The sequence below is a fragment of the Podarcis erhardii genome (genome assembly GCF_964252035.2).
Source record: "Podarcis erhardii genome assembly, chromosome: 2".
Classification (NCBI taxonomy): Eukaryota; Metazoa; Chordata; class Lepidosauria; order Squamata; family Lacertidae; genus Podarcis; species Podarcis erhardii.
In genome coordinates this window covers 116,529,818-116,557,365 of record NC_138498.1, presented here as the reverse complement: position 1 = coordinate 116,557,365, position 27,548 = coordinate 116,529,818, and the positions used below count along the sequence as shown (strand labels likewise).

Genomic DNA, 27,548 nt, shown 5'->3' with positions numbered 1-27,548 from the left:
CTGAGGCAACCGCCTCACTGGGCCCTGCTACTAGCTGGTTGCAGTATTTTTATTTCAAAAAGAATCTCTTGCACAGAAGAGCTGTCTTTAGAAATAAATGCTCAGTTGCTTTCTCCCAGCCCTCCTGGCTCTTTCCGCTTCTGTCCTGCTCTTAGCCTCCGTTTCTCAGCCTTTCTGCACACCCAGAGTTTTGCCCCTCCTGCTACCCAGCTGGGCCTGATCTCAATATCCTTTCGATGCCATTGGCCAGGGGATCCTCTGGGGTCGGCCCTGTGGGGCATGTACTGAATGCGCTCACAGTTTCACAGCAGTTACCTCCAGGGTTGGTTGCAAGCAGCAGCTTGAGAGTAGCTGCTCTTCAGCCCCTTGGAATCTGGGTTCCTCAGGGCACTTATCCCCATGCTATTAGACATCTATAGCAGGGATGGAGAACCATTTTTGATCTGAAGAGCTGCATTCCCCTCTGAGCAACCTTCCAAGCGGGAGTGTCCAAGTGGCAAAAGTGGGAGGAGCAACTAATGTAAACTTTACCTTTGTACCTTTCCAGAGACGCAAGAGACATCATGAGTTCAAGAAGACATTCCAGTCGGGCAAGAAAACAAGTGGGGAGAAAAGCAGGGGTACTTCCTAGCGGTGGGATTCTAAGGGTGAGAGAGGTACCCTACCCCTGATTTATACAAAGCAGTTGGGAGCAACTAAGACAGGATTTGGAGCGTCCTGATGGCACCCAATTCTGCTTCATAACATGTGAATCGGGTGTGGCTGTGCAACAACTGGATTGGTGCCAAGGCACAGCTGGATGAGAGCCAATAAACTGGTCTTGAGGGTTGACCTATCTCTTTGGATCTAAAAGTAGTAATCTGATATAGTGATTTATCATTTGCATTTGGATTTTCGAAGGCAAATTTATTCTTGATTTTGCATGGTTCACCACCACAGCATATTTTTTTATATTGACAGTTAATATTGCAAATAAATAATATAAATATTTGAGGTCTGTTCCGGAGGGTGTGCTTAGAGAGCAGCCTGTGCCAGCAGCAACATTCTCCCATGCTTTGGGTGCAAAATATGTGCTCACAGACTCTCCATTCACCCGAATCTTCTCCCCCTTCACCAGAATTCTTGTCCCCTCCTCCTTTTTTTTTTAGAGCTAACCATGGTGCAGTGTTACGTCGACACCAGCACTAATTCTAACCATGGTTATCTTCAGACAAGACTTTGCAACCAGAATCTTAAGCAGGTGTCAGGCTAGAGCCAGCAAGTGAACAGCAGCAGCTGCCAGGCTTGGACGGCAGCCCACGGGACGAAGGGAGGTTTGTCATGGGAAGATCAGAGGAAAGGGCAGGGGGGAATTCACAGCCCAGAGAAACACAGGACTTAGCAGACAATAGCTTGTTCGAACCAGTTTGCAAACCTCTTAGCGTGCAAGAACACAGAAGAGGAGGGGTACAAGAAAAGGGGATATTGACATCACAGAAGCGACAGAAGAGCTTCGTTTTTTTGCATTGTTTCCTGAGGAAGATAAACAACGCTGAGGATTTAGTTGAGTCGTCATCAGGGTAGCTATAAGTCATGGGGGCAGAGAGCTCCAGACAAGTGGCATGGTTTTTCTGGAGTAAAACCAACTTTAATTGACTGTACGTGTACGCGTCTTGCTGCTGCTACTGCAGGTGTGCAAATCCTGATTAACACGAGCTACAGATAGACACAATCCTGAGCTATGGTTAAGTCCACTGAGGGAAAGAAGCAGGGTGTACTATAGAGGAGACAGGGAGTGAATCTGTGCCATGATAGTGATCTCCAACCACGGTTAGAAGATTGGGAAAGTTATGTTTGCACACATTATTTGTATGTTTTTAGAAACTGTAAGGACCAAGCTATTCCTGAGCTGCTGATCACAGCCTCTCTCTGTCCACCTCCATCGTGGAAACAAGACAATATGGATTTCTACCTAAAGCCCTCTACCCATATTCTTGGGCAACCTGTGACTCTCCAGATATTGCTGGACTACAACTCCCATCATTCCCAAACATAGGGTCATGCTAACTTAGCTAGTGCGAGTCCCAAACATCTGGAGAACCACAGTTTCCCTCATCCTTGCTCTGTACTTTTATTATTTCTCCTCAGTGTAGGTCCCCTTGTGCTTCATAAGGCTGAGTTTCTGATGGAAGCCTTTGCCGCAGTCTACGCAGTTCCATCGCTTCACACCCATGTGGACTCTCTTATGCCTTATCAGGTGAGAGCTGGTGCTGAAGCTTCTTCCGCACTCAGCACACTCGTACGGTTTCTCCCCAGTGTGGGTCCTCATGTGCGCAATCAGTTCTCCTTTCTGAATGAAGCTTTTCCCGCAGTCTGAGCACTCGTACGGCTTCTCCCCCGTGTGGGTCCTCCTGTGTCTTATCAGGGACGCATTATGGCTGAAGCTTTGTCCACAAGCCAAGCATGTGTATGGTTTCTCCCCCGTGTGAACCCTCTTGTGGTTTATGAGGTTCGAGGTGGTGCTGAAGCTTTTCCCGCACTCTGAGCACTCGTAGGGCCTCTCCCCCGTGTGGGTCCTCTCGTGTATCATCAGGTTCGTCCTTCCGTTTGAGATTTTCCCACAGTATGAGCATTTGAAGGGCTTTTCTCCCTTCTGCATCCTCTGACGATTGAGAAGGACCAAGTTCTGGGAGAGGCTTTTCCCAGTGTCAGAGGACATCTTTTCTCTCTTACACCCAGGAATCCTCCCTTGGAAGGGCCTTTCATCACATTCCCTGGGATGAACAGTGTTTTCTGCCGCTGTTCCCAGATGGACTTCCTGGTGATGTATGGGTCTTTGCTGACCTATATCCCTCACTTCCTCCTCAGTGGCCTGGAGGGATAGGCTTTCTGCACTTTTCAAGGATGTTGTGTCAACGTTCATGCAGTCAAGTCTTTCCAGCTCAGGATCCTCCTCCTTCATCCTCACTTGCATATCACCTGCTGGAAGACATCGAAAAACAACCTAAGTTACCTCTTCTTACCTTACATATTGCCTCAATAATAATACAGTGGTACCTCGGGTTAAGTACTTAATTTGTTCCGGAGGTCCGTTCTTAACCTGAAATTGTTCTTAACCTGAAGCACCACTTTAGCTAATGGGGCCTCCTGCTGCCGCTGTGCCGCCACTGCACAATTTCTGTTCTCATCCTGAAGCAAAGTTCTTATCCTGAGGTACTATTTCTGGGTTAGCGGAGTCTGTAACCAGAAGCGTATGTAACCTGAAGTGTATGTAACCCGAGGTACCACTGTACAGGATAGCTAATGTGGTGTATTGGTTTTAGGAGGAGTGGAGTGACTCCGGCCTGTGGCCTTCTTTATCTGGTTCTCATGACTCTCCTCATTCTTCCCCTACCCCCAGACCCCTCCCCAGCCCTCCGTGCCCCTCTCAAGTGCTCCTCAGAGGAACTGGCTCCATTTACTGCTCTGGCAGGGTTCTTCACCAACCTGGTACTCCCAGCTGTTGTGGGCTACAATTCCCATTAACCAGCTGTGTTGGCTGGGCCTGATGGGAGTTGTAGTCCTGAGCTGAAAAGTCCATGTTTTGTAGTCCCAAAACTAAGGTGGAAAATCAGCTCTAAGCCATGGTTTCCTTGCTGGCAGCTGAAATTGTGGTTTGGGTTCTAAGCCATGGTTAGTGCAAACTATTGTGTGGCATGAAACCTGAACGGAGCCAGTGGTCGAATAACAACAACAACAACAACAACAAATTTTTTAGTACCCATCCATCTGACTGGGTTGCCACTGCCAACATATATAAAAAAATAATAAAACATTAAAAATCTTCCCAATACAGGGCTGTTCCCTAAACAGGCCCACAGAAAGAGGTTTCTGTGCAGGACAGCCAATAATTCCGTCAAAGAGCAGTGCTGGAGATGGAATGACAGAAACAACCTCAGGAAAAGAAACTCGTTAACATTTAGCCATAATAAAATCCTTACCCACCAACTTGGTCTCCCCATCATCGCCCTCTTGCTTGGCTTCCAGCAAGAGATGGATTTCCATGGTGGTTGATGAATTCTGCTCCAACGTGGGCAAGTTAACAGGCCCTTCTTCTGAAAGGCCAGGGACCTGGAACAGGAAGAGGCACACAGTTCAGGATCACCTTGTCAGGGGTCACAGCTCAGAGGCAGAGCAGAAGGTCCCTAATTCAATACCCTACCTTCACAAAGGGCCAGGAGAGCAACTGTCAATCTGTGTAGGTGGACCTGAGCTAAGTGACAATGTGCTAAATATTTATTTGCTAACCTTTATACAGACTTTCTTCAAAGAAATCTTGGGCTAAAGTGACCTTTCCGGAAGTCTCTGATGTTGGCATCTGCCTTTCTCGAGAAACAGTGGCGTATTCAGTGAAACCAAGGCCTCCTGTGTTGTTTTTGCTGCATAATTGACACTAGAGCTACATGCCTGGAGCACAAGCCTGGGTGGTGTACATGGAGGTCCTGGGATACCCAGAGGACAAAAAAACTCTCTCAACATTGCTGATGTGGTCCAAAGGAAAGCAGAGCAATACATCTGGCACCAGCTTGGCTGCAGAAGTTGCCGGAAGGAGAGGTACAAGCAGGGCAGTCTTTAGCAGATGCGGTGCCGGGGTGCAAATATTCACCCAGCGCCCCCAAATTACCACGGATAGTGTTGGGGTGGCCGTAGCTGCACACTGCCAGCCATTGGGGGGCGCACCTCTCTCCCATGCCGCTGCGGGACAGCGATCCCCGCAGAGGCTTGGGAGCGGCTGCCGGGACCACATAACACCGGTCTTGAAAGACCTACATTGGCTCCCAGTATGTTTCCAAGCACAATTCAAAGTGTTGGTGCTGACCTTTAAAGCCCTAAACAGCCTCGGTCCTGTATAACAGAAGGAGCGTCTCCACCCCCATCGTTCTACCCAGACACGGAGGTCCAGCGCCGAGGGCCTTCTGGCGGTTCCCTCCCTGCGAGAAGCCAAGTTACAGGGAACCAGGCAGAGGGCCTTCTTGGTAGTGGCGCCCTCCCTGTGGAATGCCCTCCCACCAGTTGTCAAATAGAACAACAACTACCAGACTTTTAGAAGACATTTGAAGGCAGCCCTGTTTAGGCAAGCTTTTAATGTTTGATGTATTATGGTATTTTAACATTTTGTTGGAAGCCGCCCCGAGTGGCTGGGGAAGCCCAGCCAGATGGGCGGGGTATAAATAATAATAATAATAATAATAATAATAATAATAATAATAATTCCCTCCCAAGCCTCCTCGGGAGGAGAGTGATCCCCGCAGAAGCTTGGGAGGGAAGTTGCATGCCTGCCAGCCATATGGTTGGCGGGGCGCAGCTGGCGGGTATGCAGGGAAAGGGGAGGCCACCAGCAAAGCTGCGCAGCTCCCCCACTTGCTGGGGCGCCTCAAAGAGGCTGGCACCCTGGCGCAACGCACCACTAAGCGCTATGGGAAAGACGCCTCTGGGTACAAGGTGCAATGCAACCACAATACCTCAAGGACTGCCTCTTTCCATATGAACTTTCCTAGACCTTAAGATCATCTTCTGAGGGCCTTCTTTGTGTGCCTCCTCCATGTGAGGCCTGGAAGGTGGCAACACAAGAAGGGGCCTTTTCGGCGGTGGCTCCCCATCTGTGGAATGCTCTCCCCAGGGAGGTTTGTCTGGCACCTGCATTATACACCTGTAGGCACCAGGCAAAAATGTTCCTATTTAACCAGGGCTTTGGCTGTTTGACATCCAATGCTCTTTTAAAATGAGTTGGGGAGGTGGGCGTGTTAGATGTATCATCACTGAAGCAGTTAAATACAACATTTCCTTTTGCCTAGGGTGGACACACAGGGAAATGTTGCTCCAGACAGGGAGGACTTCCTGTCATACCAGCTCTGGAGCAACGTGTGTGTGTGTGTGTGTGTGTGTGTGTGTGACCAAATAGATGGGCGTGACCCTAGCAGACCCTATAAAAAGGGCTAGTCAGGCAGCAATCTTCCTCTTCTGCTCTTTTGCCATCTTCCTCTCTTCTGGCTCTTAGCCAGCAGCACACGGCTCATCCTTACAGAGGATGGAAGCCACAAGGAAGAAAGTCTGAGGGCCAGCTCAGACTTCTTCTCTCTACAAATGTAACTGTAACCACAAGATAAAGCCTGCCTTCAGGACAATATTGTGAAGTGAATGTAAGTCAACTTTACTCTTACTTTTAAACATGACTGTCATGTTATTATTATTTTAAGAGGGAAATAAAGGGGGGGAAATTACCAGGACAAATCCAGACTGGACATGTCAGACTGGATTGCTCAATTTAAATGATGCTAACGAATCCATCAACTTGCTTCCAGCAATGTGCCAGGAAATGTGTTCTGCTGCTTGCTCACTAGCATGAGTGAGGAGGGATAATATTTAATAATAATAATAATAATAATAATAATAATAATAATAATAATAATAATTTATTTATACTCCACCCATCTGGCTGAGTTTCCCCAGCCACTCTGGGCGGCTTCCAATCGAGTTTTAAAAACAATACAGCATTAAATATTAAAAACTTCCCTAAACACGGCTGCCTTTAGATGTCTTTTAAAGATAAGATAGCTGCTTATTTCCTTCACATCTGAAGGGAGGGCGTTCCACAAGGCAGGCGCCACTACAGAGAAGGCCCTCTGTCTGGTTCCCTGTAACCTCACTTCTCGCAATGAGGGAACTGCTAGAAGGCCCTTGGCACTGGATCTCAGTGTCCGGGCTGAACGATGGGGGTGGAGATGCTCCCTCAGGTATACTGGACCAAGACCCTTCAGGGCTTTAAAGGTCAGCACCAACACTTTGAATTGTGCTCGGAAACGTACTGGGAGCCAATGCAGATCTCTCAGGACTGGTGTTAAGTTGTCCCGGCAGCCATTCCCAGTCACCAGTCTAGCTGCCGCATTCTGGATTAATTGCAGTTTCTGGGTCACCTTCAAGGTAGCCCCATGTAGAGCATATCCTCTTCTACTTTCCTCAACATCCCCACAGGGTGGTTATTGGGTTTTTAGGTTATTGGCTCTATCGTCTACGACACTGACTGGCAACAGCTCTTCAGGATTTTCAGTGAGAGACTCTCCCAGCCCTACAGATGCCGAGGCCTGAACCCGGGACCTTTTGCATGCAAAGCAGATTGGATGGACCTTTGTCCTGACGCTACAGGTCTCTTTTTATGCTGCCACTGCCGTCCACAGGTGCATTAAGGTGAACAGCATGCAAAACCCTCACCTCTTGTTCTGTTCTCATGGCCTCCCGGTGGATCTTCATCAAGAAATCCTCCACCTGAGCCACAGCCTCCGTGCAGTTCCCCGGACCACGTTCCCAGACCCAGCTCTGCATCTCCTGGGGCAGGATGGTCAGGAACTGCTCCAGAACCACCAGGTCCACAATCTGCTCCTTGGTGTGTCTGTCTGGCTTCAGCCACCGATAGCAGAGTTCCTGGAGATGATTGCACACGTCTTGAGGGCCGTCAGTCTCCAGGTAGCAGAACTGCCTGAAGCTTTGGCGCCGCATCTCCAAGCTGGCGGCATCCTCATCCAGAATCTCTTCCTTCACTTCCACAGGAGAATCTTCCCTTCTACTAGGCCACCTGCTGAAAGAGACCTGGGTATCCTTATGAACTCCCATGGACACCTGTTGAGGCACCTGCAAGCTTTTCCACCCTGAAAATGGGGCCTGCATCTGCAGTGGCAAAACCTTCTGCCGCTGAGATTCCCAGCCCTGCGGGTCTTGCTCCTCCGTTTTCAGGTCTTGCTCCTCCATTTTTATTCCTGGAAAAGAAAAGCAATGCCAATAAGCAACAGGCGATGAAAACTGGGCATGTTTACTCTCCCCTAATAGACACATATTATTAATAAAAAATATTGCATATGTGCTATCAACCGTCCATGACTCATGGATGGGGAACATGTGACCCTGCAGATATTGCTGGACTACAATTCCCATCATCCTTGGTTGTTGGCCTTGCTGGCTGGGGCCTGATGGGAACTGCGTTCAACAATATCTGAAGGGCCCCTGGTTTATACAGAAAGCCGCCTTATGCCAAGGCAGACTGCCAGCAGCTCTCCAGGGTTCCAGGTGTTAAGAGTTTCATGCTCTACAGAAGTGTTTCCCGAAGTTGGGCCTCCAGCTATTTTTGAACTACAATTCCTATCATCCCTGACCACTGGTCCTGCTAGGTAGGAATGATGGGAGTTGTAAGTTCAAAAACAGTTGGAGACCCAAGATTGGGAAACCTTGCTCTACAGCAAGAGGCTGGGATGAAACCTCTGCTTACAGTAAATATTAAAATTAACAATAAAAACAGCAAATAACATTTAAACAAAGACAAAAACCAACAGTGAAAGATATTAAAACATGCCAGCATCTATGTGTCTGGATAGGTTTGACTAAACAAAAATGTTTTTAAGCAGGTGCTGCAAAGAGCACAGCGAAGGCAGCCTGCCTGATGTCAACAGAATCTGACTTTTAGAAGATAACTAGAGGCAGTCCTGTTTAGGGAAGTTTTTAATGTTTGGTGTTTTATCGTGTTTTTGGTAATTCTGTTGAGAATCGCCCAGAGTGGCTGGGGAAAACCCAGCCAGATGGGTGGGGTATAAATTATTATTATTATTATTATTATTATTATTATTATTATTATTATTATTACAGGCAGACAGGTAGGGATCTCCAACATGTTGCCCCTGCCACACTAAAGGATAAATTTCTTACAGCTGAGGAAGGAGTATGTGTGGCACCTGTTAACATTGCCAGTTCTGCGGATCCAATTGTCTGAACCAGCACATATGCTGTGCGGTGATCCTGAAGGTATGATGAAGATTATGATAATAAATAAATACAATTTGTGATTAGCACAGCACCCATTCTTCCTTCACAACCAATATCAGTGGTCCTTCCTATCTGATCTGACGCCCTTGGGGAGAGGTGGAAGCCCTGATCTCCACTGAGCCCGAGGGCACTTGCTGAAGAGTCTCATCTCTCACCCTCTGCTTGCTCTCCCAGCAGATCCCCTTCTGCTAGATTCCGCTCAATCCACTCCCCCTGCCCTCCTTCCTTGAACTCACCTGCTTCAGGCCGGCTTTGCATTGCTCGCCCTTGGCAGCAGCCCCCTAATGGCTCCAAGGATAAGAAATCCAAAAGGGGGAGGGATGTGTTTTTCAATTAAAAAAGAAAGGAGGAGGGGAAAGTGGCTTTGCTTTCCTCAATTCTCCCCCAATTTGTCACACACACTCGGCCACTCTAGGCATCCTCTCGTTCAGTGCCCTTTAACTCTTTCAGTGCCTCGCAGCAAACGCTGGAGTTCATTGGTGCGTCCCCCGCCCCCAGATCATTAATGTTGGAAAGTCTGTTTCCATTCGGGAACTCGCAATTTTGCAAAAAAAAAAAAAAGGGAATGAGCGCCATCTGCCTGATTAGGTGTTTCCTGTCCAGCAAAAGGACCACATTGCAATCCCAACCTGTGCTTGTCTACTCAGTCGTTAAGTCCCATTAAGTTCAATGAGATTTACTCCTAGGTAAGTGTATGCCCATTGAAGCCCCTCTGCAGACACCCACAAATTGGTACTGTCTTTTCTGAGTTCCCCGACTGTGCAATATATTTATGGTTCCTTGTTTTGTTCAGTATTATTCAAAGCAGCCTTTAAGAACACCCGGCCTCCCGGGTTACGTACAAACTTAAACCCAGTATTGAACTCGCTGGTTGGTATCTTATCATCACGGTCCAAATTACAGCCTTACAAAGAGTGTGAAAGCTTTCCAGAAGGAGCAGGTGTATCCCTGATTTACAGAAGGCTTGTTCGCACGTTACACTGAACACTTGTTGATCTGCATATCACAGCTGCTGCATAAAAAAGGTGTCCAGGCTGTGACTTGTGAAACGCTACACATTAGCAACTGTACGCGTGTCAAATACTTGTGTACAGAGAGGTATACTGCACAGATTGTGCACTCATCGAATGTAACATGTGAACACTCCTCTTGTATTACCAAGTACACTGGTTGTGTATCACTTGAATGCAGCATGTGGACACACGACATGCACACTGCGATGTATTTTTTAAGTTGGTATTTGCTAGTATATGTGATGCTGTACAAAACTCTGCAAATTAAATAAGTAAACAATAGCAACACGCCTACAGATACAGAAGTAGGGAGAGATGGAGGCTAAGGGAGAGGATACATTTATTATGAATCAAAAGGGGTTAGTCTAAAACTTCTGCTCCCCACCACCCATTAATAAAAGGTGTACAATGCCTCCAATAATCTTTGTGTCGAAGGGAAGAGTTAAACCGACAACTCTCCCGTTCCTAGATAGGCAATGGGGTGGGTGCGTCTTGGAGGGGCATTGACTTCCTGTTCCTGCCCATCCCCATAGCTTTGGTGCAATAAATAGCTGGGGGCGGGGGGGGGGAATATTTTGCCTTAGGAGACTTTGGCTCCAGGGATCTGAATCGCCAGCACTGGAGACAGTAGCGAGAGGTAAGTTGAATAGGGGATGAAGCGGAAAGGCAGAGATCAGCTGGGAGGCGAAAGAGGGAGAGAAACTGCAGAGAAGGGACGGGATTGCAATTGGCCGGTCAGGGTTGCAAACAGGGAGAAGACATGCAAAGTACCCAGATCTTGCGGGTTGTCTGTGCACCAGTGCGCCCTCTTTGAACTGGGAAAGGAGCAAGGCTAAGAGATGCAAAAACGCTGGAGAGAAAACAAGGTTCCTCTAACCAAGTGTCAGCCTTAAGCGTATGGGGTGGGGAACCTGTGGCTCTCTAGATACAGGGGGAGGACAGCAACTCAGAGCACCTGCCTTGCAGGCAGAAGTTTCCAGGTTCAATCCCCACCTGAGTATCTACATTTCTTAATGCAAACTCTCTTTTCTAGTCCAGAAGCTTCAGTGAGAATAAAAAATGGAAGTACATGAACCACCAGGACCTGGACCAGGCGAGCGATTGGATGCAGGAAGAGGCAAACCCCACACCTGCCAAATGGGAGCCACCAGGGAGTTTCTGATGGGGGCTGCTCCACAGCTTGTTAAGCAAGAACCGAATGAGCAGGGCTGGGAAGGCCAGTGGCCGGGATTCATGGAGACCATGCTGGCCCCTCAGTCCCAGAGGAAAACTCAATGGCTGCTTGAGCCCACCTCAGGAGAGGGTGCTGAGGGATTCCAGGTCTCCTTTGAAGGAGCTGAGGGCGGCCTGGAGCACAGAGGAGGGGACATGTCTAGCACCCTGCTAGGCCTCAGCCAAGAGAGCCTGGATTCTTCAGTGAAAGTGAAGGAAGAGATTCTGGAGGACGAGGACACAGTCAGCAGCTACTTCAAAGAATTCACTGGCCAAAGAGCCAAGGAGGCCTCAGAGGTAATTTAGCCCACTCTGGGAAGCTTTGCAACCAGGATTTATTCAACCTTTCCCTTCTGCCCATTCGTATTGTGCAATAAATCTCTTTCTGTCCACTCCATTTTATAGGGACTTGACACAGCCCCATGAAGGTTGTCCTGCATGGTTGTTCCCTCAGTGCTAGGTGGAGTGGTGATTGCAAGAAATCAGAATTACTTTCTAATTTATATCTCCCCACCTCCCTTTCTATTTCAGATGCCACCAGGATCCGTTGAAGACGTGGCAGCTGATTACCCCAAGTTAATTTTAAATCCTGTGAAGGGCCAAATTCCTCTGGAAGTCAAGGAGGAGGGTTGTGAAGAGGCCAGCTTGCTGGGTAAGGATTTGAATTCGAAAGTTAGTATTATTTGGAAACTTCTAGATGCTTTTGATATGTAGAAGTTTTTCTCCCTCTCTTTTAACACTATGACTCAGGGACATTCAACAAACCTGAACGCTGGAAGATTCAGGACACATTTGTAAGGCTTGTATTTCTGCACACCTTTGGGTTTCCCTGAGCCTGTTGATGTGTGGATGGTAGCTTTTTGGCTACATCACTTAAAGGAAAAACTCAGTCTTAAGAGTAGAGGATTGGGTAATTCACTTTATTTCTTTGAGAAAACTTTTTCTAACTCATGCCCTTATTCTGTTTCTTCCAGTAGGCCAAGAGTGGGAGAGCGTAAAGGAGGCTTTTCCACTTAAGCAAATTGACACCAGTGGAATATCCTTGGAAAGAGCTAAAGGGGTGTTTTTCCTGGGTGGCGAGGTGGACGAGATGCCTGCAGTTCAAGAATCCAAGCAGGAGTACCGTCAGTGGACAATGCCAGAATACAGGTTACTTTGTGAGGAAGGTAACAGTGACTCGTGCAAAGGAAGTTTCCAAGATAAATTCTTGAGGCATGAGGCAATACAGATGGACTCAGAGTGTGGAAAGAACTTCTGTCAGGACGTTGACCTAACTAAGAATCAGAAAATGCTGTACACATGCACATTCTGTGGGAAAATTGCTAACAGGAGAGCAGACCTTCTTGTTCACGAGAGAACCCACACTGGAGAAAAACCATACGAGTGCTCCGAGTGTGGGAAAAGCTTCAATACCACGTCTTACCTCACAAAACACAAAAGAATACACACAGGAGAGAAACCATATAAATGTTCAGAGTGCGGGCAAAGCTTCTGTCAGAAAGGGAATCTGGTTTCACATGTCAGAATCCACACGGGGGAGAAACCATATAAGTGTGGGGAGTGCGGACAAAGCTTCAGTCAAAGGAAAATTCTTGGTAAACACCAGAGGATCCACACGGGAGAGAAACCGTATAAGTGTTTAGAATGTGGGCAAAGCTTCAGTCAGGCATCACATCTCCTTACGCACAGAAGGACCCACACAGGAGAAAAACCTCATAAATGCTCAGACTGTGGGAAAAGCTTCAATCAGAAAGGAGACCTTGTTATCCACAAGCGAAAGCACACTGGGCAAAAGCCATATGAATGCTCTGAGTGTGGGAAAAGCTTTAGCACAGGCTATCAATTCATAAACCATAAAAGGTTACATACAGGGGAGAAACCCTATACTTGCTCAGAATGTGGACAGAGCTTTAATTGGAAGTCAAACCTTATTACACACAGGAGAATCCATACTGGTGAGAAGCCATATGTGTGCTCCATCTGTAGGAAAAGTTTCAGCGATAAATCCTCCCTCACTAAACACCTGAGAACCCACACAGGGGAGAAACCCTACAAATGCTCTGATTGTGGGCAAAGTTTCAATTTGAAATCAAACCTTATCACACACCAGAGAACCCATACTGGAGAGAAGCCGTATTCGTGCCCCGAGTGTGGGAAAAGCTTAAGTCACAGATCCTCCCTTACGAAGCACATAAGGACCCACACAGGAGAAAAGCCTTATGAGTGTTATGAATGTGGGAAAAGCTTTATTTCTAGCTCTGACTGTAAGAAACACGAAAGGGTACACACACGAGAGAAACCATACAAACGCAGGAGGAAATGTCCACTATTCCCTCTGTTTCCGTAACAGAAAATCTACACGTGAACCTTTAGGATGTCTGTGAAGAAGAGTTTGGAGTGAAAGCTTCATAAATTTAGACTGTGTGAATAGTTTATGCTGGAGATCAACGGCTACTAGATAAAAAAAAACAGTGAAACTATACAGGGTTTTTTATCTCTAGGCAACATTCCATTCATTGCACATGGAAAGCAGACCTCATAGATTCTTGAAATTCCTTGATAGAAATTAAGTCATTGCTAGATTCCACCATATTAATATTTAGTTTAGTTGCTGAAATTCATTGGAGGCAGATGGAGCACTAACCTCACTCTCCAACAGCCAGAAGATTATCCAAAACTCAGTAGGGCGGATCGGGACAAAACCAGAACTAGGTGTCTCCATCTATCATGGGCTCTGGCTCCACCTAGTGTTGGCCTCCTTGCCTTCCAGCTACCAGTCACAGTGGGCACCAGTCTCCACTGCTGAACATATGGGTGCTGAACTAATGTTCCAACGTTTTATCTGATGGACTCTGGGCCTGAGCATCCAAAAGGTTGGTGTTGGCCCCTTAGAAGTTCCAAATATTTATTCAACTATTTTGGAGCGCTGGTGCCTACAAACAATAGAAGCAAAATAGCTGCTGCTAAAAAAAAACTAAAAAAAACCCCCGGAAATATTGTGTGCAGCTAGTAAAATTTGTATTGCATTGGGATGATTTTGATATTAGTTTGTTTGTTGGTTTCTCCCTCTCTCTTTTTAAAGGTTTTCAATATACCTGTTCTGTATAGTTTTCTTTTCAGCCATTGTTAGCCTCTGTCTGGAGTTGGATGACTGGAAGTTTTGGGTGTGTCAATTCATACACACTTCAGACTCCAGGGATGATAAATGTAGTTGATGCACATGCAATGGCTGAAAGAGTTATGCGCAAAGAGTTTTCTCATTAAATTCTAGATCTTCCCCCAATCCTGTTCAATATATACAAATCTCAGGGGAATTCAGCACCATATACTTGCCCCCCAAAACCACAAGTCCTGTCACCTTAAAACACGGACAGGGAACCTCAGGGGCTGAATGTGGCCCTGGAGACCTTTCTCTAGCCCTGGGAACTCTCTCCTGGCATCCCGAGTGCTTTTGCCTGGCTGGAATGTGTCCTTGAACTCTGATCATGCCTCTTGCTTCCCGGGATGGAAGACACAAAGAGAGGTATAATTGTAGAAAGTAATATTTGCATTTGGTGGTCTGCCCATTTTCACTCATCCCTGGCCCACAGACGTTTGCCCAAAAAGGAAAATGGCTCTCAAACCAAAAAAACTTTCCGCCACCCCTGCCTTAAAGGTAAAGGGACCCCTGACCATTAGGTCCAGTCGCGGACGACTCTGGGGTTGCGGCACTCATCTCGCTTTACTGGCCGAGGGAGCCTGCGTACAGCTTCCAGGTCATGTGGCCAGCATGACTAAGCCGCTTCTGGCGAACCAGAGCAGCGCACGGAAACGCCGTTTACCTTTCCACCTATTTATCTACTTGCACTTTGATGTGCTTTCTAACTGCTAGGTTGGCAGGAGCAGAGACAGAGCAACAAGAGCTCATCCCGTTGCGGGGATTCAAACTGCCGACCTGATCGGCAAGCCCTAGGCTCTGTGGTTTAACCCTTACAGACTTACAGATCAACAAATTTATTATGGACAAAACTTACCTATAACTATGTTGCTCTACTGTTTGAGGAGGACCTCCAATAGAAAAAAGAAAAAGGATGACAGCTATATTAGCACTCAGAACTTATGTGTCAGACGTTTGCAATGCAATCCTGTATGATTCTACTGAACACAGAAATGGTAAGCCTCATTCAATTCAGTTGGTCTTACTCCAAGGAAAATGTAGCTTTCGGCCTTAAGAGGCAGTGTGCCTTTAAGTACGAGTTGCTAATAAGTCACAATAAGAATATGCCATAGTCGTCGTTGCAATATAAGGGTCTTTGAGATGGTACAGAATGGTTTTTTCATACCACAGAATCGTGAGGAAAAGTACAGTGGTACCTCGGGTTACATACACTTCAGGTTACATACGCTTCTGGTTACAGACTCCGCTAACCCAGAAATAGTCCTTCACGTTAAGAACTTTGCTTCAGGATGGGAACAGAAATCGTGCAGCAGCGGCACAGCGGCAGTAGGAGGCCCCATTAGCTAAAGTGGTACCTCAGGTTAAGAACAGTTTCAGGTCAAGAACAGACCTCCAGAACGAATTAAGTTCTTAACCTGAGTTACCACTGCATGAGCTTTCTTGAATTCTTGTTTTCAGTTCATGCTACGATTCCAAAGCAGAGGTCCAGGACCACTTGCATAAAAATGTGTGTGCTGCGCCTGAACTACTAACCCTCCCTGGGAGTGTGAGAATGGGAGAGGAACAATACATTTGCTCTTCTGCCCTCAAACTTTTTCTGTTTTTTAAAAAAATAAAATAACAATGTGCACACATAGGTATAAAAATACCTGTGCACGTGCTCAGAATGGAAAAGGGGAGTGGGACAGCAGGGATGAAATGACTGAAAGGGGAGAAAACAGCCCAACCCCAAAACATTTGTCAAGCTTTGTGCCCTGTTGTGAGCAATAAATGGATGAGCCATTGCAATTTTCCGAATGGAAGGTGCGGCAGCCGAACACACCAATCACAGAGGCATCCATAAAAACTGGGTCTGAATGACTCGCATGATGTCAAAGTACTGTCTGCAATCACCTTTAGGCTTTCTTAGTGTAGGGCTGTCTCTCCCTGTCCCTGTCCCCTTCCCCCCAACCCAGACAAAACCTCAATTGAAGGAGGGTCCTTCACCTCCTGAGAGACTCTGTTCCACTGTCAAATGTCTAATGGCAGTGGCATTTCTATACAGGAGCTACTCATTTTCCAGCTTCATAAAGTGCTGTATGTTGATTGATTCGAAAAACTCAAATAAATAAATTTACAAAAAAAAAAGAATTCAGTATTTTACCTAAGAAATTGTGTACATGTAAGAGGTGGGGTCGAAGCCCTGAACACCAAACCATGGATTTTACCCCAGTTTTGCTGTTTTATAAAAATTTCACATAAGCCTCTTCACTTAACTTATCCCCAATTAATTTCCCACCAAAACAATAGGACTGTAACAATAAACAAAACATAAACAGCTTTACAAAATCAACGAAGTTTATTTAAACAGACAGAAAGAGGAAAAAACACAGACAAGCCTCATGTAGTAATTATTATTGTTGTTGTTATTTAAATCAAAATAATTCTAAGTCATAGGTTAGGAATACTATACTATGTCCTCAGTAGATGATCACCTCACTGAACTATTGGTGAATTCTTTAAATGCTAGAGTTGTTTCCCTAACTCAGGGAAGAAAGATGTCCCACAGAGGGGCAATTAAGAGTCATCTTCAACAGCCTTTGCTGTTTGTACGCCCTAATAACATTAGCTAGTAGTTATGTAGAGCCAGTTCAGTTAGGAACATTAGAAGTGACCTTATACCACACCAGACCAACTGGTTCATGTTGCTCAGAATAGTCTGCACTGACTGGTAGCGGTTCCCCAGGGTTTCAAACAGTGGTCTCTCCCAGTCCTTCATGGGGGTGTGGGAACCTTCTGCATGCAAACTAAGCTACAACTGCCCCCCCCATCATCTGCACTGACTGAGAGCAGCTCTCCATAGTTTCAGGCACAGAGTCTTTCCCGACCCTACCTAGAAAGGGCTCCGTTCACAAGTGAGGGGGAACAGGGGGCACACAGAATTGAGGAATTGGGTCTCAAAGGTCTTCTCGTCCAACTGCCTGCAATGCAAAGCATCCATGACGGAGATGGCCACCAACACCTGCTAAACAACGTGTGACGGAGATGCTCAGGAGAGGTCCTGTCTGCACCATCTTCATGCCCCCTCCCCCTTTTCCATGGGGGGAATGTGAAGCCAACTTATACTGACCGGGTCAGACCATTGCTTCCATTGCCCCAGAATTATAGTGCTCTCAAATATATTTTTTTAATGGGAGATTCCAGGAACCCAATGCGGGACCTTTTCAAAAGGCACCATAGCTCAGTTGCAGGGCACAATTTGCCCACGTAAGGCTCATCTCCAGCAGGTGATGTGGAAGGCCCACTCTCCACCCGAAAGCTTGGAGAGCCCATGCCTGTCAGAATGCATAATACCAGGCTAGATGAATAAGGCTACTTCTTTCATCCTCGTGTTCTGCCTGTGAGATCTGGATGCTTCTGGTGAAAGGTGCAGGAGCCAGTGAGGGGAGCAGCCAGGGGAAAGTTCTACCTCTCTTTTAAATCAGAACCAGTGAAGGGAGTGAAGGTCCTGTGTGAGTGTCTGGAGACGGTCGGAGGATGGATGGCAGCTAACGGATTGAGGTTGAATAATGACAAGATAGAAGTACTGTTATTGGAAGACGGGGGCGGGCTGGAAGGGAGGACTCCCTGATCCTGAATGGGGTAACTGTGCCCCTGAAAGACCAGGTGCACAGCCTGGGAGTCATTTTGGGACTCACAGCTGTCCATGGAGGCGCAGGTTAATTCTGTGTCCAGGGCAGCTGCTTACCAGCCCACAGACTGTCTTGCCAGAGTGGTACATGCTCTATTTATCTCATGCTTGAACTACTGTAATGCGCTCTACGTGGGGCTACCTTTGAAGGTGACTCGGAAACTGCAATTAATCCAGAATGTGGCAGCTAGACTGGTGGCCGCCGGGACCACATAACACCGCTCCTGAAAGATCTTCACTGGTTCCCAGTACGTTTCCGAGCACAATTCAAAGTGTTGGTGCTGACCTTTAAAGCCCTATACAGCCTTGGTCCTGTATAACAGGAGCGTCTCCACCCCCATCATCCAGCCTGGACACCGAGTTCCAGCGCCGAGGGCCTTTTGGCGGTTCCCTCGCTGCGAGAAGTGAGGTTACAGGGAACCAGGCAGAGGGCCTTCTCAGTAGTGGCGCCTGTCCTGTGGAACACCCTCCCAGCGGATGTCAAGGCAATAAACAACTATTTTACTTTAAAAAGACAACTGAAGGCGGCCCTGTTTAGCGAAGTTTTTAATGTCTGATGCTGTATTGTTTTTAATATTCAGTTGGAAGCCGCCCAGAGTGGCTGGGGAAACCCAGCCAGATGAGTGGGGTGTAAATAATAAATTATTATTATTATTATTATTATTATTATTATTATTATTATTATGAAGGCCAGGCAGTGAAACCTGAAGGTTCACGTTTAGCCTGAGGTTCCCCACCCCGGCCTAGAGTCTAAGCGATGAGAGAGGTCAATAATTGTCCTTATTTGCTTTAACCATTAAAAGAGATCCCCAGTATGAATTCTTCCAGCATTTACATTTAAAGCACCATCGTCAATCCCTCGTGTTCCAGCTCAAAATCTGACCCTGCAAGTCTATGCCTGTTCTAGCTGGGAAGGTCAGAAGTAGAGCAACTGCTTTGCATGCAGGTTGCAGGATCAATACCTGACATCTCCAGGCAGGCCAGGAAGGTGCCTGAATCCCTGCAGAGCCACTGCTAGTCAGTGTGAAAAACGGGTGATTCAAGGATGGGTGTTAATAGTCACTGACAACAGCTTGGTCTTTTTTAAAGTTCCTGAAAAGGGTAAATCTAGACTAATGGGGGGTTGGGCGGGGATATGGGCTGGCATAAGGTGAGGAGCGCTTAAGGTAAAGGTAAAGGTACCCCTGCCCGTACGGGCCAGTCTTGCCAGACTCTAGAGTTGTGCGCTCATCTCACTCTATAGGCCGGGAGCCAGCGCTGTCCGCAGACACTTCCGGGTCACGTGGCCAGCGTGACAAGCTGCATCTGGAGAGCTGCGCAGCACACGGAACGCCGTTTACCTTCCCGCTGGTAAGCGGTCCCTATCTATCTACTTACACCCGGGGTGCTTTCGAACTGCTAGGTTGGCAGGCGCTGGGACCGAACGACGGGAGCACACCCCGCCACGGGGATTCGAACTGCCGTCCATGCGATCGGCAAGTCCTAGGCGCTGAGGTTTTACCCACAGCGCCACCCGAGTCCCTGAGAAGCCCACCGTAAACAACCATCTGGAAGCACCCAATTCTGAGCTAGAAATAGGAAGTTGCCTTATACCAAGTCAGACCACTGGTTCATTTAGCTCAGTGACCTGGCAGTGGTTCTCAAAGGTTTCAGACAAGACAGTCAGTCAGAGCCCTGCCTGGCAACACCGGGGATTGAACCAAGGACCACCTGCGAGCGAGGCAGGTGCTCTACAACAGCCCTTCCTAAGCTAGACAGGCCCATGGTCTCTGACTTGGTCTCCTACAAGCCTGTGAGAAGAGCAGGTCTCAACCTTTGTCCGCAATGCAAGCACTCAAGAGGTGGTCTCTCTCGAGTGGATTCTCTTGTGTCGTCTAAGGGATGCTTTGTGGCCGAAGCTCTGCCCACAATCCGAGCACTCGTAGGGCTTCTCGCCTGTGTGGACCCTCCTGTGATTGACAAGGTTGGAGTTCGTGCTGAACTTCTGCCCACAATCCATGCACTGATAGGGCTTCTCTCCCGTGTGCACCCTCTTGTGATTGACAAGGTTGGAGCTTGTGCTGAAGCTTTTCCCACACTCGGCGCACTCAAAGGGCTTCTCTCCCGTGTGCGTTCTCTCGTGGATGAGAAGCTTGGACCGGCTGATGAAGCTCTTCCTGCAGTAGCTGCACTTGTGGGTTTCTTCCCCGGCTTGGGTTTTCTTCCCCGTGTGAAGCCTTTCGTGTTTCCGGAGGTAAGAGCTCGAGATGAAGCTTTTCCCGCACTCCGCGCACTCGTACGGCTTCTCCCCGGTGTGGGTTCGCCCGTGTATAATGAGGTCTGCTTTCTGATTGAAGCTCTTGCCACACTCCAGGCACTCGTACGGCTTCTCTCCCGTGTGCGTCCGGATGTGGATGACGAGCTGGGGCCTGTGGACAAAGCTCTGCCCGCACTCGGAGCACTTATACGGCTTCTCCCCCGTGTGCACCCTTTTGTGAGTGATGAGGTTGGAGCTGGAGGTGAAGCTTTTCCCGCACATCGGACACTCGTAAGGCTTCTCTCCCGTGTGGGTTCTCTCGTGTACGATAAGGGAGGCCTTGTCGCTGAAGCTCCGCCCACAGTCCGAGCATTTGTACGGCTTCTCGCCCGTGTGGACCCTTGTGTGCTTCATAAGGTTGCAGTTGGTGCTGAAGCACTTGCCGCACTCCGAGCACTTGTACGGCTTCTCCCCGGTGTGGGTCCTCTCATGGATAATCATGTGCGCACTGTTGTTGGAGATCTTCCCGCAGTAGGTGCACGTGTATAGCTTCTGCATCTTCTGGTTCCGAGGGAAATCAAAGCTCCGGCGCAAAACGCTGCCCCAGTCAGGGCCTGTCCTTTTCCTCTTCGCCTTCTGGCTTCCCTCGGGGAAGGTGCTTCCTCTGTTGCTCTCATCACAAAGAAAAGCTTGGACCTCTGCTGAGTTCTCCCGGTGGCTTTCTTGACTTTGTTGATCCCCTGGCATCTCTCCCAACCCACAAACCTGGAAAAATTTCCCATTGAGTCTTGCCAAGGACACTCCGCTGATGCCCACTTGTGGGTGCCTTTCAAAGGGGAAGGACTCGCCCCCATTCTCATACGCTTGGTCGCTGCCTGCCGGAACAAAGAGAGAATAAAAAACTCACCTCTACTCCACACTGGAGGAAAAACCCTCAAAGCTGCAAATTGGATCAATTATCAAAGCTATTTTATACTGCCACACTCATTTAGGAACACAGGAAGCTTCCTTATAATGAGTCAGAATATTTGTGGGAAAAACAGAAGCCTTTTTTACTACGAATTTTAGGTCCAGAAATACCAAAGGAGCGTATGTACACTACGACAGCTTTGCAAATGCTACTTGCTCAAAGATGGAAGGAAGATAAACTACCTACAAAGGAAGAATGGCTGACAAAGATGGTGGAGTATGCTGAAATGGCCAAAATGACCGGGAAGATCAGAGATCAAGAAGATAACAAATAGAATAAAGAATAAAAGAATAGGGGAAGTGTACAAGTTACTTAAAAGAACATTGTAAACAATTATCCGGACCGGGGACATTCTCAGCCTCAGTTGGAGATGCTGGGAATTGGGAGCCTTCTGCATGCCAGACAACTGCTCTACCACTAAGCTATGGCCCTTCCTTGCTTCCTTTCTGTAACTAAGCCTAACAACATGTGATTTAATTTAATACTTCTCCTTCCTCTTTCTCCATGCAAGCATGTAACACATATGTACATAAACTGTGCTTATGAATTAGTTGATGGCAGTAAAGTTTATGGAGAAGAAAACTTTAAAAGACTGTCATTTTGTTATTTTGTCGATGGGACAACTGTATTGTGGCTTCCAAAGAAGGTAGTACTATTTGTATAATCTACGGCTCACTGGCATATTGAATTTTATATGTATTTTATTTCGCATTATGGTTTTAACGTTGCTTTGTTTGCCATCCTGGCCTCTCGCAAGAGGGACGGCAGGGTCAAAGAAATAATAACAGCTAATTCCTTGACCTCACCAGGTAGGGCTGACAGAAAGCCTGAAGGTTTGGTACCAGTCAGCGTACAGTAGACAATATTGAGCTCAATGGACTTTGATAAAAGACAGCTTCCTGTGTTGCTGCTACTACTAATAACACTATATTCTTTTAGAAGGAAATTTAATAAACCAAATGCATTAAATAAAATACATCAATTTTAAAAAGGAACGTGGCAAAGGGCATCTAAGGCCTTTCGGTTTGCAACTGAAGCTAGAAAAGCTCTCCCTTTTCTAGATGATGCTCGGCCTATCCTAGTCAACCAGAGCAGCCACTTGCTCCATGTTGTATCAAGCTCTGAAAATGGAATGAGAGATCTAAAGGGCAGAGACCCGGGTGCCACTCAAGGCTTTCCTCCCAATGCAAACGGCAGCTGCAGGAGAGCTGACAACAACCCACCCCTTGAAAATGTTATTTGCGTTAACACACACACACACACACACACACACACACACAAAAACACATGCGCGGTAAATAAATGCGAAGAGGCATTTCATATCACATCTGGGTCTGAGAAAAGGAGGGTGAAAGTTGGGCTTTCCCCCCACAATAGCATTCTCCCAAATTGATCCCTTCAGGTAATGCTAGCTGCAGATGTTGGGAGTTGCAGCTCAAAATCCCTCGAAGACACTAGATTGGGAAGTGGCTTTTTCAGAGCTTTCACTGTCAAAAGCAGTCTGATAATTTCGCCACAGAAATTGCAAAACGACCAGAGGATCCAGACCCCTATCCGTTACCCAGAAAGCTGGCCTCCTCTTCACTCTCCTCCTCAACCTCTGCAGAGAGATGAATGTTTGCTGTGTCAAACAGATCTTGTTCGGACTTTGGGGAATTAGCAATATCTTCTGCAGGCCAAGACACCTGGAACAGAAACACGGGTGCAAATCCAGATTTATTTATTTAAAATTTGTATACTGCAGGTCCCAGGATAAAATTACAATATATATATATTGTAAATATATATATATATATTATATATATTTTGTTTTTATATATATATGTAAAAACAAAAAATACATAATCAAAACAAAAACAACCCAATAGCCCCCACAACACATTGGAAGGCAGATTAGTGGAGACACTGCTGTATTTCGATAAACAGCATCTGAATAGCACTTTAGACCACAATCCTATACACACCTACCAGGAAGTGAGTCCCACTGATCTTGTATAAATAAATGGCTTATTCCTTTCCATGTTTAATAAGCCAAGGTACAATCACCTGTCCTGAACATGGGCATCATCTCAACAAACATTACAACAATCTTACACTGCAGATGGGAGTGTTGAAACCACAAGAAAAATCTAGATCCCCCCCCCCCCACCGGGGAGCAAACAGCATTTTGGACAGGGTGGGGGAGCAATTTAGATCAGGAAGACGGTGGTGATAGGAAGGAAACCTCCTTCGCCACAGCTGCTATACTGATGAAAACCAAATTCCCCTGAAGATGCTTTGAATGCCTCCAGATATTTGCTCTAATAAGCCTTTTTTAAGGATTAGAGAGAAATGCAGTGAGGAGGATGGGCCTGTCCATGAATCTTTGTCACTATAGCTCAGGGGTGCCCAAACTTTTTCCAAAGGGGGCCAGATTTGATGAAGCGAATATGCATGAGTTCTTGAGCTTTTTTTAGGGTTGAAGTTGTTGAGCTTTTTTTTTTTAGGATCTTACCCCAAATTTGCCGAACATTTTTTAGAACCCAGAGAAGGAACTGCCTGTAGGGGCTGACCGGCGGGCCGGATTATGCTCCCAAAATGGGCTTTGGATGTGCCTGCTATAGCTAAACAGAACCTCCATGTCTAGAGGAACTGGACCTGAGACCATGAGATGCTGGAGACCCAGGTGCGAGGAGGACACTTACCTTTCCCGGAAGCCCCTCGGTGTCTTGCAGCTGCAGCAGGAAGTCCTCAGCGAGGGCCGCCGCCTGGGCGCAGGTCTCTGGCCTGCCTCCCTTGACCCAGCTCTGCATTTCCGCAGGCAGGATGGTCAGGAACTGCTCCAGGACCAGCAGCTCCACCATCTCTTCCTTGGTGCGCCTCTCTGGCTTCAGCCACCGGGAGCAAAGTTCCTGGAGCCGAAGCCAGGCCTCTCGGGGCCCCTCGGCCTCCTGGTAGCAGAACCGCCGGAAGCTCTGCCGCTCCATCTCCGACCTCAGGTTGGCGTCTTCTTCCTCCTCGTCCAGGATCTCCTCCTTCACTTTCACAGAGGAAATCTGCTCCCCTCCTTCCTCGTGTGCCTCCCCACTCCAGTCTGGCAGGGTCTGGTCTGTCCCCCCTGCTCTCCCACTGGGCCACCGACTGGCATCCGCAGCTCCCCTGAAGGAGGCCGGGAGGACACCATCTCCGGAGAGGGGAGGACTGGGAGCCTGTGGGGTTTCCCACCCTGAACGAGGGGGGTGCATCGTCTTCAGGAAATCCTGCCACTGGGCTTCCCAGTGCTGCTGCTGCGGCTGCTCCTCCTCTGCCTCCTGCTTAATTTGATGTAAATCTGCTTGAGACAGAAGGTCCCTGACGGTCCCAGCTTGGCCCACAGGAGATTTTTTCCCTTTGGATTCCAGTCTCGCCCTTTGAATGGGTCTCCTTGGCCCCTTCTCTTCCATTTGTACACTGCCCTGCTGGAAAAGAAATCAACACAAAGTAAAGTAACAGTATAGAATAAAACTCAAGAATAAAAACAAAAGCATATTTTTTAACCATTACAGTGGTGCCTTGGGTTACATTGCCTTCGGGCTACGTAACCTTCTGATTACCTTTGGGTTACTTCCTGGTTTCGACGCTCGCACATACGCAGAAGCGCTAAACCACACAGCGCGCATGCGCATGGGCAGTGCCTTGGCCTGAGGAAACTTTGGGTTGCAGATGAGCCTCCGGAATGGATTATGTCTGCAACCCGAGGTTCCACTGTAGTCAGTTTTTGAAATATATTATTACTCCTAATTCTTATGTTCAGGCTGTGAATGACAATGTCACCCAAATGGCCCCACCCATGCACAAGAGGAAGTTATCCAGACCTGGGAAAACCCCAAGGTTTATGGAAGTACAAATAATATTTGGGGGTGGGAGAACCAAGGCAGTAGGAGGGAAATCCAAAAACAACCCAGTGAGAGGACTGAGCTTGTTCAGTGGACAGGGAATGCTGATCCAGGCTGCAACTTTTAGCATGTTGGAAAAGAAACAACAGATCTTTCTATAGGGTTAAGGCTGTGACAGACCCACCTAACATTTAAAGTATATGACTTCACCCAAGAAACCCAAGTTCTTAAGGGTGCTGGGAACTGTAGCAATAACCTACCGTTCCCATGATTTTCTGGGGGAAGCCACGTGCTTTAAATGTATGGTGTCTGCACAGCCTAAGAAACAAACAAAGAGAAGGAATATTGACCAACAAAATCAAATAACCCACTTCATGTGGCCTGCTAGTCCCTGTGGTTTCCATCTCTTGGTCTCATCATGTGATGAACCTCTCTGTCTGTCCCAGAGAGAGATAGAGGTGTCTAAAGAGCCCTTAAAGGTAAAGGTAAAGGGACCCCTGACCATTAGGTCCAGTTGCGGATGACTCTGGGGTTGCGGCGCTTATCTCGCTTTATGGCCGAGGGAGCCGGTGTACAGCTTCCAGGTCATGTGGCCAGCATGACTAAGCCACATCTGGAGAACCACAGCAGCACACAGAAACCTTCCCGCTGGAGCAGTACCTATTTATCTACTTGCACTTTGACGTGCTTTCGAACTGCTAGGTTGGCAGGAGCAGGGACCGAGCAATGGGAGATCACCCCGTTCAAACTGCCAACCATCTGATCGGTAAGCTCTAGGCTCTGTGGTTTTGACCACAGCACCACCCGCGTCCCTTAAAGAGCCCTTAGAGAGATCCTTTAAACTCCAATCTCAGCAGGAATCGGCACAGTGCTGAAATGGGATAGAAGCCCTGATCTGGAGATAAATGATCCCTCTGGCTGCTCTTTAAAGAGGATTTCTAAAGAACAATCAGAAGGGTCTTTTTTCTTAGAACTCATTGCTAATTCAGCAGGGTCTTCTTGTGCTCTTATTTTTTCCCACCCCAGAACTGGGGTTGGAAGGTCTAAACATGCTGATTGTGTTTGCAAGACTTGCATGTATGCTAGATGGCATGTCTGTGAGTGTGTGCAGCACCTCTGGCGTGTGTGCATGTGACTTTATGGTCTGCATCTCTTTTCTGTGTGCGCATGCATGCGCATACATTGGCCACAAAGCTCACTGGAATGTGGCCTCCAGAATCAATGCAGCTTTAAGGCCATAAATGTTTCATTCCTCCTGCTCTATAGGAAAGAACAATCAAATTTGACACTATCAGGAGGAGAGAACTGGATCTACAGAGTTAATGCTCTCAACATCCTATGGACACAAACTGCAATGAGATTTTCCTTTAATTGCTTTGAGATATTTTTCTGAAAAATATGAAACAGTATAGAAATGAGTAATAATCTGAAAATGAATAGCTAATTTCAATTTCGCCTTCCTCAGTCTTTTACAATACTGTCTTCAACGTTTTTATTATCAGTAATTCATTTCCATATGCCACACTTCTTAAGAATCCTCCTTTCCTCTGCATTCTCAAAACCGTCACCCACTTCAACTCTTTGTCTGAAAACTCAGCCATATTACTGGGGAAGGTGGAAGATAAAACCTTTAACAAAACATGCTTTAAGGCTCTCTCACTTATCTACACGCAGACACACTAGCTTTGATAGCTTGGGGGAAAGTTCAGGTGTGTTCTCCAGGGAATGGATCTATCAGCTGTTTTATTAGCCCTGACTAATAAAGGCACAGTGTACCTTGATTTGAGACAGGTAAAATATGCCATTTCCTTGCTAAATGAATCGGATGGACATCATTGCCACAAGATGCGACGATGGTGGTGGCAAAGAGAGCTTTCAAAGGCGATCAGACCAATTCACCAAGGAGGGCGATAGATTTATCAATGGCACTGGCAGAGGAAGGGGGGCAGGAGTAGTGGCCTGCAAAGGGTGTCAGGGGGCTGCAGGGTGAGAGGGACACCTCCCTGTTGCACTGCTCTTCCTCCCCCCCCCGCCTCCCCTTCCCTCTCCGCCGTGGGGAGGACCGTGGAAGAGGACGGGGCTCCCTGCTGAGGGACAGGGAGAGGGGCGGCAAAAGCCCCAGCTACGCCGCTGATCCGTGAGCGACTATATGCATCGTCCCTCGGGAAGCAGCAGCTGCCTTGGAGCCCTCATTCTGCCCCTTGAGCTCAGGACTGAAGGGAGCAGCTCCCCAGGGGCTCCGGCAGGGTCCGGGCCAGCCTGAGCCAGAGATGTTGGCCCCTGTGCCCTCCTGCAGATGCCCTGCCCCTCCGCTGCGCCCCTTCCCCTTCCTGCCCGGTTGGGGGGGGGCGCCCTGCAGCCTCTGGCTCCACTCGGGGCCTGATCCTGCCAGGCCCACCTGCTCTCCCCCTCCTGCACCTCGGACTCCTCGCTCCGTCCCTGCAGCGGAATCCGGCTCCTCTCCGGGGAAACTCGCCAGGCCACGGGGCCGCTGCTCCTCCGCTCTCCTCGGCGGGGACAGGAAAGGGCAGCCGCTCTCGAGTCCCCCTGGCTGGCCCCCTTTCCTGCCTCTCTGGGCATCGGAGCTCGCTGGCTGTGGGTTGGGCCCTG

At 47.8% G+C, this 27,548-nt stretch overlaps 3 protein-coding genes across 10 annotated transcripts; 1 reads left to right on the top strand and 2 right to left on the bottom strand.

Moving 5' to 3' along the window:
* Positions 1-891: 891 nt before the first annotated feature.
* On the bottom strand, positions 892-22,667 carry LOC309336869 (uncharacterized protein). Of its 4 annotated transcripts, XM_081853321.1 has the most exons (6): positions 22,649-22,667; positions 15,065-15,103; positions 8,736-8,799; positions 7,228-7,769; positions 3,960-4,089; positions 892-2,961 (listed from the first exon to the last, which is right to left on the bottom strand). In XM_081853321.1, exons 3-6 carry the CDS (start codon positions 8,743-8,745, stop codon positions 2,114-2,116), a joined length of 1,530 nt encoding a protein of 509 aa, XP_081709447.1. In that variant the 5' UTR covers positions 8,746-8,799; positions 15,065-15,103; positions 22,649-22,667; the 3' UTR covers positions 892-2,113. The 4 variants fall into 4 exon arrangements, with proteins under 4 accessions (XP_081709447.1, XP_081709446.1, XP_081709445.1 ...); XM_081853320.1 differs by lacking the exons at positions 15,065-15,103; positions 22,649-22,667 and adding an exon at positions 9,063-9,239; XM_081853319.1 differs by lacking the exons at positions 8,736-8,799; positions 15,065-15,103; positions 22,649-22,667 and adding an exon at positions 9,063-9,239 and having other exon boundaries at positions 892-2,958.
* On the top strand, positions 10,365-13,531 carry LOC309336704 (uncharacterized protein). Of its 4 annotated transcripts, none has more exons than XM_081852901.1 (4): positions 10,365-10,476; positions 10,873-11,348; positions 11,583-11,703; positions 12,029-13,531. In XM_081852901.1, exons 2-4 carry the CDS (start codon positions 10,899-10,901, stop codon positions 13,396-13,398), a joined length of 1,941 nt encoding a protein of 646 aa, XP_081709027.1. In that variant the 5' UTR covers positions 10,365-10,476; positions 10,873-10,898; the 3' UTR covers positions 13,399-13,531. The 4 variants fall into 4 exon arrangements, with proteins under 4 accessions (XP_081709027.1, XP_081709024.1, XP_081709025.1 ...); XM_081852898.1 differs by having other exon boundaries at positions 12,026-13,531; XM_081852899.1 differs by having other exon boundaries at positions 10,375-10,476; positions 10,878-11,348; positions 12,026-13,531.
* On the bottom strand, positions 19,414-27,548 carry LOC309336598 (uncharacterized protein). 2 transcript variants are annotated; one of them, XM_081852604.1, is made up of 4 exons: positions 27,357-27,548; positions 23,769-24,521; positions 22,646-22,769; positions 19,414-20,989 (listed from the first exon to the last, which is right to left on the bottom strand). In XM_081852604.1, exons 1-4 carry the CDS (start codon positions 27,516-27,518, stop codon positions 19,713-19,715), a joined length of 2,316 nt encoding a protein of 771 aa, XP_081708730.1. In that variant the 5' UTR covers positions 27,519-27,548; the 3' UTR covers positions 19,414-19,712. The 2 variants fall into 2 exon arrangements, with proteins under 2 accessions (XP_081708730.1, XP_081708731.1); XM_081852605.1 differs by having other exon boundaries at positions 23,769-24,518.